General features: G+C 42.6%; 1 protein-coding gene across 1 annotated transcript in view; it reads left to right on the plus strand.

Moving 5' to 3' along the window:
• Positions 1 to 712: 712 nt before the first annotated feature.
• The window catches only part of NWD1 (NACHT and WD repeat domain containing 1), a 247992-nt gene continuing 233506 nt past the window's right edge, over positions 713 to 15198 (plus strand). Inside the window, exons 1-2 of the mRNA XM_069767760.1 lie at positions 713 to 813; positions 9339 to 9445. Coding sequence (XP_069623861.1) covers positions 9343 to 9445 — 103 coding nt within the window. The 5' untranslated portion in view covers positions 713 to 813; positions 9339 to 9342. The remainder of the gene's footprint in view (positions 814 to 9338; positions 9446 to 15198) is intronic.

Here is a 15198-nt window from a genome sequence, read left to right on the forward strand (position 1 = left end):
AAATCTAGCAATCCCCAGACAATTATTACAGCCAGGCCCATCTTTACAAGCTTTGTAGTCCTGGGCAAAGAGGCTGATTACACCACTATTAAGTTAATGTGTTTATGCAGTTACACCCCTGGTCATCACAAACGCTAATCTGTATAGAATAACATGGATCAGATAGTATGCAAAGATCAAGAAATTCCTGATCATATATTAGCAGCACATAGTGATTGGGTCATACCACCACAGGCACACTGAATTTCACCACTGTGCAATACCAGAGTAATATCCCCATCCAGAAACTAATACCCACATGTAGCTCCTGAAAAAAATAACAATGGTTGGATCCTGTCACACCTCTTATAATGGGAGCTTATGAGTGACCGTTGCCTCCTTGAGAAAGCCACTGGCGAAACGTACGTTGGAGTCTTGGCTTTTGGGGTCCTAATTTATGTATTGTTCTCCCTCCTATGGTATGTGTTTTATTTATTATATGCAGTGCATTTATTTAATATATTTATGAAGCCACTTGTTTTTATAAATGTACCGTATATAATCTCACTGAGCACTATAAGCTCATCTGCTATATCCTACATACACAGACGAATTTTACAGAGTTACATAGGTTACATAGTTGCATATGTTTAAAAAAGACCTAGGTTCATCAAGTTCATCCTTTCTCCACTAATTGTACATTTTGTCACTAATTTAGCTATAACCAGCAAAGTTATAGACACGGATCAGTCGGACCTGCAAAAACATTTCTCCCACATCTGAATGCATTATCCTCCAACACTATACAGTTGCAAGAGAGAACAGATCTATAAGGTAACTAAATAGCTCTCAAGTTCCTATATCGTTATTAAGGAAATCGTCCATCACTTTTTTAAAAGCTGTAATAGTGTCTGCCATTACTACCTCTTGTGGAAGAGCATTCCACAGTCTGACTTCTCTTACTGTAAAGAACCCCTTCCTAATACAACACTATTATTTATACCAGAGGTGGACTATTAATTTTCCCGAGGGGCCACATTAGAGACCATGACTGTTGTGGATGGCAGAACCAATACACTGAAATTAATTCTGCTCGATATTAATATTAACATATTAATCATTTTATATTAATATTAATTTTATCACTTAATATTGAGCAGAATTATGCTGACATCCCTCTATACCAAATGAGCTGACACAGTCCCTCTATATGCTGTATGAGCCACCACACAATCCCTTACATACAGAATGAGCCCCAACATAGCCCTTCTATATACAGTATGAACCCCACATATAGCCCTCTACATAAAGTATAAGCCCCCATATAGCTTCCTATACAGAATGAGCCCTCACATAGCCTCTTATATATAGTATGAGCTCCCACATAGCCTCCTATGTACAGTATGAGCCCTCAGATAGCCCCATAAATATAGTATAAGCCCTCACATAGCCTCTTATACACAGTATGAGACCCCACAAAGCCTCCTATGTACTGTATGAGCCCCCTAAATGCAGTATGAGCCCTCATAAAGCCTCTTGTATACAGTATGAGCCCAACATGGCCTCCCATATACAGTATGAGCCCTCACGTAGCCTCCTATATATGGTATGAGCTTCCACATAGCCTCCTATGTACAGCATGAGCCCTCAGATAGCCCCCTAAATACAGTATGAGCCCTCACATAGCCTCTTATATACAGTATGAATCCACACACAGCCCCTCTATATACAGTATGAGACCCCACATAACCCCCTATATACAGTATTACCCCCACATAGCTTCCTATATACAGTATGAGCCCTCACATAACCTCCCATATACATGCAAACATCCCACACATACAGCTCTTGCAAAAATTAAGAGACCACCACATAAAAACCCTGTCATGGGCAGCCAAATCTCCAGACCTTATCCCCATTGAAAACCTCTGGAATGTAATCAAGAGGATAATGGATAGTCACAAGCCATCAAACAACTGCTTACAATTTTGCGCCAGAAGCAGTGTGAAAGACTGGTGGAAAGCATGCCAGGGCGCATGAAAGCTGTGATTAAAAATCATGGTTATTACACAAAATATTGATTTCTGAACTCTTCCTGAGTTAAAACATTAGTATTGTTGTTTCTAAATGATTATGAACTTCTTTTATTTGCATTATTTGAGGTCTGAAAGCACTGGGTTTTCTTTTATTTTGACCATTTCTCCTTTTTAGAAAAAAAATACTACATTTATTGCTTGGAAATTTGGAGACATGTCAGAAGTTTATAGAATAAAGGAATAATTTACATTTTACTCAAAAATATACCTATAAAAAGAAAAATCAGACAAACTGAACATTTTGCAGTGGTCTCTTAATTTTTGCCAGTGCTGTATTTGAAAAAAACAACATATTCTCACCTCGCACCCATTGCCAAGATGCGCTGATCAGGTCTCCTGTGTATTGACTCTCCACAATGCATGGCTGATATGATGAAGTGATGTAATTGCCTCTGCTGGCTCATATGCTGCCTGGTGGTAGGAGGAGCCGACGGTCCCCTCCTCCACCAATGTAGTCACTGCTGTCTGCATTCCGAGGATGCAGATAGCGGTGACAGCGGGTGGCAGCGGACGGGTGGTGGCTGAGGGCATAGTGCGGCCCTTGGGCTACTGGTTTAGCCCTTCAGCTGTCCCTGTCCTTGAGCCAGACTGGAACAGCCAGAGGGTCGGATGTGGCCCGCAGGTCGTAATTTGCCCATCCTTGATTTATACAAGATCCCCCTTTTCACTGATATGTTTGTCATGAACTTTCTTTGGTGTATTGCCCCCCATAATTTTAACCCCTTTCTGCCATCGGATGGAATAGTACATCCGATGGCAAAATCCCCGCTTTGAAGTGGGCTCCGGCGGTGAGCCCGCATCAAAGCCGTGACATGTTAGCTGTTTTAAACAGCTGACATGTGCCCGCAATAGACATGAGCAGAATCACGATCCACCTGCGCCTATTAACTAGTTAAATGCAGCTGTCAAACTCTGACAGCAGCATTTTACAAGCGCTTCCGGCCATCCTGACGGAAATGCTCGCACGGGTGACCCCATGATTGGGGGTCATCGGTGCGTCGACATGACAATCAGAGGTCTCCTTGAGACCTCTATGGTTGTTGATGCCAGATTGCTATGAGCGCTACCCTGTGGTCAGCGCTAATAGCAATGCTGTAGTTCTACAACATAGGGATGATCTGAGCATTGTCTCTATGTAGCAGAGGCAATTGAGTCGTGGCAGCTTCTATCCTCACATGGAGGCTATTGAAGCATGCCAAAATTAAAAAAAAATGTTTTTCAAAATATGGAAAAACTAAAAAATATATAAATCACCCCCTTTCGCCCCACTCAAAATAAAACAATAAAAAAATCAAACCTGCACATATTGGTATTTGGTGGTTCAAAATCACCCGATCTATCAATGAAAAAAAGCATTAACGTGATCGCTAAACGGCATAGCAAGAAAAAAAAGTAAAAACGCCAGAATTGAAATGCAATAACGGGCGATCAAAAGATTGTATTGGCACAAAAATGGTATAATTAAAAACATCAGATGGGCACACAAAATATAAGCCCTCAGCAGACCACAGATCATGAAAAATGGAGACGCTACGGGTAACAGAAAATTTCGTAATTTTTTTTTTGTTTAGCAAAGTTTGGAATTTTTTTCACCACTTAGATAAAAAAGAACCTAGGTGTCTATGAACTCGTAATGTCCTGGAAAATCATAATGTCAGGTCAGTTTTAGCATTTAGTGAACCTAGCAAAAAAGCCAAACAAAAAACAAGTTTGGGATTGCACTTTTTTTTGCAATTTCACCGCACTTGGAATTTTTTTTCCTGTTTTCTAGTACACGACATGGTAAAACCAATGGTGTCATTCAAAATACAACTCGTCTCACAAAAAATAAGCCCTCACATGGCCATATTGACGGAAAAATATAAAAGTTATGGTTCTGGGAAGGAGGGGAGCGAAAAACAAAAACATAAAACCGAAAAAAGCTCCGGGGGTTAATATATACCTTTTTATATTTATGTACTAATAAAATTATATTTTTTTAATATATATTTATTTCTTTTTTTGTGGTTTTTCACCCTCTGCCACTTTGTGTAGAATACTATTATTTTATGTAAATACCCACTTAGATTTATGACATATTTCATTTTGTAGTATACCTTCTAGTCCTAGTCTTGTTGTTTTCATTATATACATAAATGAACAATGTAGTTACTATTAGGCTGCCATCACACTAGCAGTATTTGGTCAGTATTTTACATCAGTATTTGTAGCCAAAACCAGGAGTGGGTGATAATACAGAAGTGGTGCATATGTTTCTATTATACTTTTCCTCTATTTGTTCCACTCCTGGCTTTGGCTTACAAATACTGATGTAAAATACTGAAAAAACACTGATAGTGTGACGGCATCCTAAGGCCGGCGTCACACTAGCAAGTTTTACGGACGTATGAGAGGCTCAGAAAATATGGATTGCATACGGTACAATGATTCTCTATGGCCCAGCTCCTATTTGCCGTATATTACGGATCTGTATTATACGGTCTTGTACGGCCGTAGAAAATCGCAGCATGCTGCGTTTGTCAGCGTATTGCGCAAAAAATCCGCCAATGAAAGTCAATGGGGGCGAGAAAAATATGGATTACACACGGACCAGCAGTGTGACTTGCGAGAAATACGCCAGACATCTCCAGGTGCCAGGAAATGTGCTAAGTCCTCAATCAGGAAGCTTAGACATGCTAATTAGCTGAAAAAGCCTCACAGACATCCCGGAAGTCTGGCACTCGCCTCCACGGAGTTGCAAGCAGCATGGCATACATCACTAACGTGGATATGCTCCTCATCCTGGTCCAAGAAAGGCCAGAAATCTGGGACCAACGGGATCCAAACTACTCCAACCGGGCCAGGAAAGAGGCAGCTTGGAGGACCATCTGTGGGATTCTATTCCCAGATTTTGACCAATGCACACGTGCGGAGCAGACACAACTTTGTAAGTACACTCATGTTGCGACATTAATTAACCTTGAAAAATGCTTGCCCTACATGATTTCGTACCGATTTTTGGGGGGCTTAGTCTGGTATTTTTTTTTTTTTTTTGACAAAATCAAAGATGCTGAACATGAGAAAGTTTTAACGTACATACATATATATATACATATATAGATGTTGCGTTGGGTACTATTTTTATTAACGCCAGACTGGTACAGAGGGGAGTGGACCCTAGCCTTGTGTTGTTTCATTTTATTGTGTATAATGTTTTTTTTGTTTTTAAGCAATTTGAACTTTAGGAAATTCATTTAAGAAGGCATTTTTTTGCATCGTTAAAATATGATCAATCAATGCCAACTGTTTTAAGCACTGTGCAGAATGAGCTCATAGAATATTTTTTACCATGTCATTGCAGTGGAAGATGTTATGACACGATGGCGCAGCATCAGAGACCAATATATTATTATATTATTATTGTTATTATTATTTTTGATTGTTATAGCGCCATTTATTCCATGGCGCTTTACATGTAAGGAGGGGTATACATAATAAAAACAAGTACAATAATCTTAAACAATACAAGTCATAACTGGTACAGGAGGAGAGAGGACCCTGCCCGCGAAGCCTTACAATCTACAAGGAATGGGTGGGAATACTGTAGGCGAGGATAGAGCTGTTCATGCAGCGGTTTGGTCGATCGGTGGTTACTGCAGGTTATATGCTTGTCGGAAGAAGTGGGTCTTCAGGCTCTTTTTGAAGGTTTCAATGGTATGCGAGAGTCTGATGTGTTGTGGTACAGGGTTCCAAAGTAGGGGGTGATACACGAGATAAATCTTGCATACGATTGTGGGAAGAGGAGATAATAGGGGAGTAGAGAAGGTGATCTTGTGAGGATTGGAGTTTGTGTGTAGGTAATTACCGGGAGACGAGGTCATAGATGTATAATAAACTTATGTTATGAAATGACTCAACTATTAATTTTTTTGTTTTGGTTTATTGTTTAATAACAGAACACAGTCCAACCTCACTGAGAGAGAGCCCGGGTCGGAGTCGGAGGCTGTGATCGATCCCGTTGGTGTTGAAAAAGAGGTGGCAGGCCCATCTTTGGCCTCTTCTATCTCCATCCTTCCAGGTCCATCGGCTTCTGCATCACAAGAGATAACAGCAAGTGTTGAAGATCCAGCACCCCTGCCCTCAGCAGCACCTGATCCTGGAAGCCAGGAAGAGCATGGGCACAGCAGCAGCCCTACTGTCCCACTGGTGTCCTCCGCACAGGCAGCAGGGGCTTTACGCAGAGGCCGCAGAAGGAGAGATATGCAAGCCAGTTGGAGGGATGTGGACGCTGGGGTCCTCCACGGATGATGGAGAGGAGGCCTTTGCTCGCAGCCTTGCCTGGCACCTTTGTCCCCTTCCCCGTGAGGTGAGGCTACGTGTGAGAGGGTGTATTCAAATCCTGATTGATTTATGCACCTCCCCAAATGACCCCTATGAGGTTTTGGAATTTATTGAAAGAAGGCAGCTTTCACCACATAACCTCTTGCACCTTCCACGACCTCAACAGGTGAATGGTCAATCAGGATTTGAAGCACCTCCTCCATGTGTGCCTACACCTCAACCCCCCCACCCAAAATCAACCAAGGCCAGCATCGTACCATATGGCAGCCTACGACCAACCTTCCCAATATGGCCACTTTTCCAGACCCAGTGCTGTATTCTGGTCCCAACCTGGGTTTGGACGACATGGCCATATTGGGGATGGCTATGAATCCAGCCAATATGTTCAGCAGCATGAGGGGCAGAGACAATTCCCTTATGGCCAATACACAACTGGCCAATATGAGCAAGGCCTGTATTTGGAAACGCCACACACAGCATCCACACAGGGTGAAGGACAATTGGCCCAACAAAGGCCACCTGAGCAGGATCCTGAGCTGCTGCCATCACCTCCACCAACTTACAGAAATCTGTAAGCCCAAGTTCTTTTTGTTTATTTTTTTACAGTATAACCATGTTTTGTTTAACTTTGTGCTGTAATTGAACTTTGTTCTGTTGTGGTTTAAAAAAAAAAAAAAAGAAAAAACCATATGAAACAAATATGGTTTAAAGTTAAAAACAAAAGGCTTTTGCAATAAGTAAAAAATGTTGTCAAAAGCCAATTGATGTTTGTGGGTCTATCATTCTTACATCACACACATATGCTCTTTTCTTAAACAACTGGTAATTAAGTAAATACAACACACAGAGTACAGTTTCTCTAGGCAAAAAATATTTTATGGTGATAATATATTTTGAAAATAATGTAATCACAACTGAGAAACAGCATAATCTTGCCAGGGAGTAGCACCCTGAGGAGAAACAAAATAATTTGTGAAAATATCTCTCACTTTTATTCCAGAAAGGAGAGGAGGGCCATGTAGGGTAGGCCTACTCTCATTGGGCAACATTTCTTCACCAATAACAGATGACGGGCAATCATGAAGTCTAGTAAAATTGTGCAAAACAACACAAGCCTTAATCACTTCATTAATAGTAGCCTCACTCAGCTGAATGGCAGACTGGAGGAGACGCCATTTAGCACACATAATCCCAAAGGCACACTCCACCAGTCTACGCGCCCTGGAAAGTCTCAAATTAAAAACACGCCGCCGGTGATCCAGGTTGCGCCTGGGATAAGGCCTCATGACATTCCTTTTCAATTGGAAGGCCTCATCTCCCACAAGAACATATGGCACTGCTCCAGCATTGGAGCCTGGGAGTTGTTGTGGTGGTGGGAGGTCTAACTGGTTTTCACGTAGCCACCGACCCATAATGGACGAATTGAAGACCCTTGAGTCTCCTGTTCGCCCATAGGCTCCAATGTCTACAATTATAAACCTGTAGTTTCTGTCAACTACAGCTAACAGAACTACAGAGAAAAACTGCTTATAATTGTAGAATTGAGACCCAGAGTTCGGCGGCTTACGCACCCTGATATATTTCCCATCCAGGGCTCCAATGCAATGTTGGAAGTCACAAGTGTCATTGAACCCATGGGCTATTTTGAGCCAATCAGCCATTTTTGGCTCAGGCATGACAACATCATGTTGTTTCACCCATATTTCAATACATGTGGAATGCACAATGCCAGAAATCGTGGAGCGACCAATGAGAAACTCCAGGTGTAGTCCCGCATAAGACAATCCAGTTGACAGGAAGCTGAAAGGACACAAAAATCATATTAATTCTGTAACAATAGTTTTGATAAAACATGAGAAAGCGCAAGTATGTTGTTTACTAAAAAAACACAGGAATATCATTGAAATTAATCGAGATTTACCTAGTGTACATAAGTAGAACATTAAAAATACATATTTTTCTTTTGTTTTTCTCCAAAGTAACACATATATTTTAAAATAGCTGCTAGCAAACAACTCTGAAAAAAACATCATCAACATACAGTATGTGAAGATGTTGAATACATACGGTAAGGTAAGGAGAAGACGCTCCTCTGCGGATATGCTTTTTCGCATCCTGGTGTCCTGATACGTGAGTCCTGGACGTACTGTCTCCAACCAGATATCAAATGTTGGTATTGTCATTTGACAGTATAGGTAGAACTTATCAGGATGTGCCCGCAGAGCTGTATAGAGCCTCTGAAAATGGCCTTTAGTGAGGCGTTGGGTCAAAAGAGGATGCACCCACATTCTTCTTCTCCTCCTTCGCGGATCTACAATCACAGGGTATGGCTGACCAAAGCGACGTGACAAGACCCAGTTAAACAAAACCTGCTGAGTTAGGGTGAAGTGCAGTAGGTCAGACATGGTGCAAACGTTACCACAACACACCAACAGATGCACAATCACAAAATGGCCATATGGGAGGGTGCCACCTGCTGTAGAGGCCTTAAATAGGGCTGCTGATGCTGATTTATATTAATTTCAGGCTCCAAAACCGTTAAATGTCCATATTGTCAGGTTGCGTGGAAAAAACGCATTACGGATGTCATACGGATTACATACGCGACATTACATGCGCAAAATACGCGACCACACCTTGCCAACGGATTACATACGGAACACTATTTTTGGATTTTTTCTGCGTATTACAGCCGTTAAAAACAGACCGTATTTACCTACGCTGAGTGTGACGCCGGCCTAAGACTGTGATTTTCTAGACAGGTTGGTAAATGGCTCCTTAAGTTATTTTATTTTTAATTTTTGTGACAGATGGGGCTTAATTTACACTTTATAATTAATGCAACATTTCAAGTGAATTATCACAGAAATAAAGTTAGCTACCGTGTTCCAGGATATTAGTTATATATGTAATACCATTTAATTACTGTCATTACTTCTGCAGAAATATGGATTTAAAGAACTCAAAGGACATCCTCCAAGGGAAAGCACAAACTCTGCCCATAGACTCATCCAAGATAGTACGAATATTCATAAGCTCTACTTTTGCAGGTAGTATCACTTAGTGTGCAGGGAAAGTAAAAATCATAAAGTTTTCAAATATTGTTGTACAAACTCCTTCGAACACCAACAATAATCTATAATGCTATATTCTACCTTTCACATCTGTTTTGCTCTCTGTTGGTGTTGTTTTACAATCATTTTCTTGTCAAAAAAAGAGACCTGATGAAAATTCATTATAAGAAATGTGATCTGTGAGGAGTGGATTCCTGTCAATGACATTGATGTCACCTATCAATATTAGAAATTAGAAAAGGAAATTATTGTAAATTTCAAAATTAAATTTGAACCCAGGACTGCAAGGCTGCAATGCTAACCCCTGAGCCACCGCTTGTGTCCTACTTTTCTTATAACGCTGGACACCTAAGAAAATATAATCTTTTATTTTTAAAATCCCAAGCTTCACAGACATGAAAGCAATTATTTCAGTCATCTTTATAAAATGTAAATTAGGGCTCATTTAGACGAACATATTATATAGAGGTGTGATGTCTGTGTGCGCACACCGAGAGTACACGCACCCATTATACCCCAAGTGCCAGTGCTCAAGTGTACATGGCCTATTTTCCACATAAATCAACGGTCTGCTTGAAAAACAATCACAGTATCTACTACAGACCAGACTACAGCATGTTAAAAGCAGGCATCTCCTGCACTTGTCGGCTTATGTGGACGAGCACGCAGAGCTGAACACGGAACCAGTTACATTCTTAATTTGTGGATGACTGGCTTAAGTAATATGGCTGATTTAGCCTTCACAGTTACAGCATGGAGAGCACCTGTCACGTGCTAAAAACATGTGAGTTACATGCTGTGTAACATTCCCTGAGCCTCCCTGATTCTGTTGCTATTTTCCATTTTGTGCTGTATCTCTACGTTGCTGAGATATTCACATTTAATAAAAGCAACCCAAAATGGAAAATATATACACAGATCTCTCACGCATGCTTATAACCAAGTGGAAGAGCTTGTAGAAGAGAAACCTTAAGAAAATAATTTTAGGACACTCCCAAAACCTAGATCCATATACCAAAAATGATGGAGTACACGTCCATATTCGTTAAAATGTTGTAAATTTTATTGTACAGTAATTCACAAAGAATATATACAAAAATTGAAATCAGAAAACCAGAGAATAACAAACCATTTCAGCAAGGGGAACTAAAGTAGCACAGACAGAACAATGTGAACTTCTCATGATACCATAGCCGAGTAACAATAAAGTGCATAGTGCATGTTTGGGCAGACACACATAGGGGCAGAGTATTCCATATAAGTAATAACTTAGCCCTTCTCTGAGGCTCTAAGGTCATAATATTCCAATCATTCCCACCCCCAAAGCTCTTACCCATTGCATGGCATCAAAAGGGTCCACACCGTAGCCCCAACGCGCGTTTCGCGTCGGCTTCGTTAGGGGCGGTGCTGCTAGATGTGGGCGGTCAGTTTTTATAGACCCCCCAATTACCAGTATGATACCATGTGCTCTGTCTGTCCCCCCGGGCATTGCATCGCTTCTGGCCGTCCAACATGGCGCTGCGGTTCACAGCTTCGTCGCCATGACGTCAGTGCACCGCACGCTTCGCTAACGGGCACCGTCCACAATGCCCTGGGCGGTGGACGGCAGAAGACATGCGCACAATGGATCAATATCAGGTAGCGCATAGAAGACATATATGTGCCTATTACAGGATACACCTCCTTAAAGGGAACCTGTCACCCCGTTTTTTCAAGAAGAGCTAACAATAGCGTTAAATAGGGGCAGAGCTGTGCTCTACATTAGTGTATTTTGGAGCCTTTATTCCCCACCTATGCTGCCGAAATACCTTTGTAAAGTCGCCGTTTTGGGCTGTCACTCACGCTGGTCAGGTCATATGGGCGTGGTGACAGCGCTGTTTCTCCCCCAGATCTCCGTTGGTGGCGTAGTGGTGTGCGCATGTCCAAGTGGCGAATCCACTCTGCAGCTTCAAGGAAAATAGCGCGATCTGCGCTATTCAGCCATTTATCGGTGGGCACGGCCATCTTTTTGAGGCTGCGCGTGCACAGATGGTTCTTCTCGGCTTCCCGGGGCTTCAGCAAAATGGCCGCGGAATGCCGCGCGTGCGCAGATGGAGATCGCGGCGGCCATTTTCCTGCAGCCGAGATGCGAACTCGGCTTCAGGAAAATGGCCACCGCATAATAGACCACGTGAGTTGTACTACACGTAATATATTCTTTTATTCTAAATTCTCGCCCACCATCTGATGGCGCGAACGATATGGCTCTGACAAGATCCTTCAGGCAACACAATCACCACATGGAAAAAATCCAGTTTATTGTCTCCCTGCTTTAAATGGGTCCGAGGTTTTGGCCACGTAGTAACTGTGTACAAGCATGTCTCTAATATTCCTGCTTCTTTGTGCTGTCATGAGAGGTTGATCGGGTAGGCAAGTGTGATGTCTAAAAAGGAGATTTCTCTGTGGTGGTACGTATATGTGAGCTTGATATTGGAGTCATTGTGATTCAACCCCACCATGAAATTCTGTAACTCCAGAAAAAGGCCATGCCATATGAATAGGACATCATCAATTTACCTATACCATCCCAAGATTTGGGGGGAGGACTGTGCACCTCCATGAAAAATCTCACGTTCCCAGAATCCCAAAAATAAATTAGCATAGGACAGCGCACAGGCTGCCCCCATTGCAGTGCCCTGTCTCTGGAGAAAAAAACGGTCCTTAAAAACAAAAAAATTATGTGTCAGGATGAACTCCAACATGTTGTTGGAGTTCATCCTGACACATAATTTTTTTGTTTTTAAGGACCATTGTTAGAGTTCATCCTGACACATAATTTTTTTGTTTTTAAGGATCGTTTTTTTTTTCTCCAGAGACAGGGCACTGCATTGGGGGGGAGAGGGGGCCTGTGTTGTGAATTCTGTGGCCAAGCTCCCTCCTGTGGTCGTGAGTGGTACTTCGGCTGGTTCTGTCTATGAGCTTCCTTTGGTGGATGAGAGTGGTACTGCGGCTTCTGAGTTTCCTTCCTCAGGTGATGAGGTTAAGTCGTTAGGTGCTGCTCTATTTAACTCCACCTAGTGCTTTGATCCTGGCCTCCAGTCAATGTTCTAGTATTGGTCTTGCTTCCTCCTGGATCGTTCCTGTGGCCTGTCTATCCTGCGTAAGCTAAGTTTTGCTTGTGTTATTTTTGTTTGCTATTTTTTTTGTCCAGCTTGCTATATTGCTTTTCTTGCTTGCTGGAAGCTCTGGGACGCAGAGGGAGCACCTCCGTACCGTTAGTCGGTGCGGAGGGTCTTTTTGCCCCCTCTGCGTGGTTGTTTGTAGGGTTTTGTGTTGACCGCAAAGCAATCTTTCCTATCTTCGGTCTGTTCAGTAAGTTGGGCCTCACTTTGCTAAATCTATTTCATCTCTGCGTTTGTATTTTCATCTCAACTCACAGTCATTATATGTGGGGGGCTGCCTTTTCCTTTGGGGTATTTCTCTGAGGCAAGGTAGGCTTATTTTTCTTTCTTAGGGCTAGCTAGTTTCTCAGGCTGTGCTCGAGGCGCCTAGGTTCTGGTCAGGAGCGCTCCACGGCTACCTTTAGTGTGGTTGGATAGGATTAGGGATTGCGGTCAGCAGAGTTACCACGTCTCAGAGCTCGTCCTATGTTTTTGGTAATTGTCAGGTCACTTTGTGTGCTCTGAACTTCAAGGTCCATTGTGGTTCTGAATTACCTGTTCATAACAGTACTGGAGGCCCAAAGTACTAATGCTTCTCAATAGAGGGAAAAGAGAAGTTCTGAGACCATTTTTTTTTTCTTTGCACTGTGTTCTGTCTTTCTTTTCCCCTTTACATCAGGGTGGTTCAGAACACAGGTGTGGACATGGACATTCAGGGTCTGTTCTCTTTGATGGATAATCTTGCTATAAATGTACAGAATATTCAAGATTTAGTGGTTCAGAATCCTATGTTAGAACCTAAAATTCCTATTCCTGAGTTATTTTCTGGAGATAGAGCTAAGTTTTTGAATTTTAAAAATAATTGTAAACTATTTCTGGCTTTGAAACCCCCTCCTCTGGTGACCCAGTTCAACAAGTTAAGATCATTATTTCTTTATTACGTGGCGACCCCCAAGACTGGGCATTTTCCCTTGCGCCAGGAGATCCTGCATTATGTAATATTGATGCGTTTTTTCTGGCGCTCGGATTGCTGTACGATGAACCTAATTCAGTGGATCAGGCAGAGAAAAATTTGCTGGCTCTGTGTCAGGGTCAGGATGAGATAGAGATTTATTGTCAGAAGTTTATAAAGTGGTCCGTGCTCACTCAATGGAATGAATGTGCGCTGGCAGCGATTTTCAGAAAGGGTCTCTCTGAAGCCCTTAAGGATGTCATGGTGGGTTTTCCTATGCCTGCTGGTCTGAATGAGTCTATGTCTTTGGCCATTCAGATCGGTCGACGCTTGCGTGAGCGTAAATCTGTGCACCATTTGGCGGTATTATCTGAGCATAAACCTGAGCCTATGCAGTGCGATAGGACTTTGACCAGAGCTGAAAGGCAGGAACACAGACGTCAGAACGGGCTGTGTTTCTACTGTGGGGATTCCACTCATGCTATCTCCGATTGTCCTAAGCGCACTAAGCGGTTCGCTAGGTCTGCCACCATTGGTACAGTACAGTCGAAATTTCTTTTGTCCGTTACTTTGATCTGCTCTTTGTCTTCCTATTCTGTCATGGCAGTTGTGGATTCAGGCGCTGCCCTGAATTTGATGGATTTGGAGTTTGCTAGGCACTGTGGGTTTGTCTTGGAGCCCTTGCAGTGTCCTATTCCATTGAGAGGAATTGATGCTACGCCTTTGGCCAAGAATAAGCCTCAGTATTGGACCCAGCTGACCATGTGCATGGCTCCTGCGCACCAGGAGGATATTCGCTTTCTGGTGTTGCATAATCTGCATGATGTGGTCGTGTTGGGGTTGCCATGGCTACAACTCCATAACCCAGTATTAGATTGGAAATCAATGTCTGTGTCCAGCTGGGGTTGTCAGGGGGTACATGGTGATGTTCCATTTCTGTCTATCTCATCATCCACCCCTTCTGAGGTCCCAGAGTTCTTATCTGATTACCGGGATGTATTCGATGAGCCCAAGTCCAATGCCCTACCTCCGCATAGGGATTGTGATTGTGCTATCGATTTGATTCCTGGTAGTAAGTTTCCTAAGGGTCAACTGTTTAATTTATCTGTGCCTGAGCACGCCGCTATGCGGAGTTACGTGAAGGAGTCTTTGGAGAAGGGTCATATTCGCCCGTCATCGTCGCCATTGGGAGCGGGGTTCTTTTTTGTGGCCAAGAAGGATGGTTCGCTGAGACCTTGTGTTGATTACCGCCTTCTAAATAAAATTACGGTCAAATTTCAGTACCCCTTGCCGCTGCTGTCTGATTTGTTTGCTCGGATTAAGGGGGCTAGTTGGTTCACCAGGATGGATCTTCGTGGTGCATATAATCTTGTGCGTATTAATTGGGGCGGTGAATGGAAAACAGCATTTAATACGTCCGAAGGCCATTTTGAGTACCTGGTTATGCCATTCGGGCTTTCTAATGCTCCATCAGTGTTTCAGTCCTTTATGCATGACATCTTTCGAGAGTACCTGGATAAATTCCTGATTATATACTTGGATGATATTTTGGTCTTCTCGGATGATTGGAAGTCTCATGTGAGGCAGGTCAGAATGGTGTTCCAGGTCCTGCGTGCTAATTCTTTGTTTGTGAAGGG

Source organism: Ranitomeya imitator, chromosome 1, assembly GCF_032444005.1.
Source record: "Ranitomeya imitator isolate aRanImi1 chromosome 1, aRanImi1.pri, whole genome shotgun sequence".
Taxonomy (NCBI): Eukaryota; Metazoa; Chordata; class Amphibia; order Anura; family Dendrobatidae; genus Ranitomeya; species Ranitomeya imitator.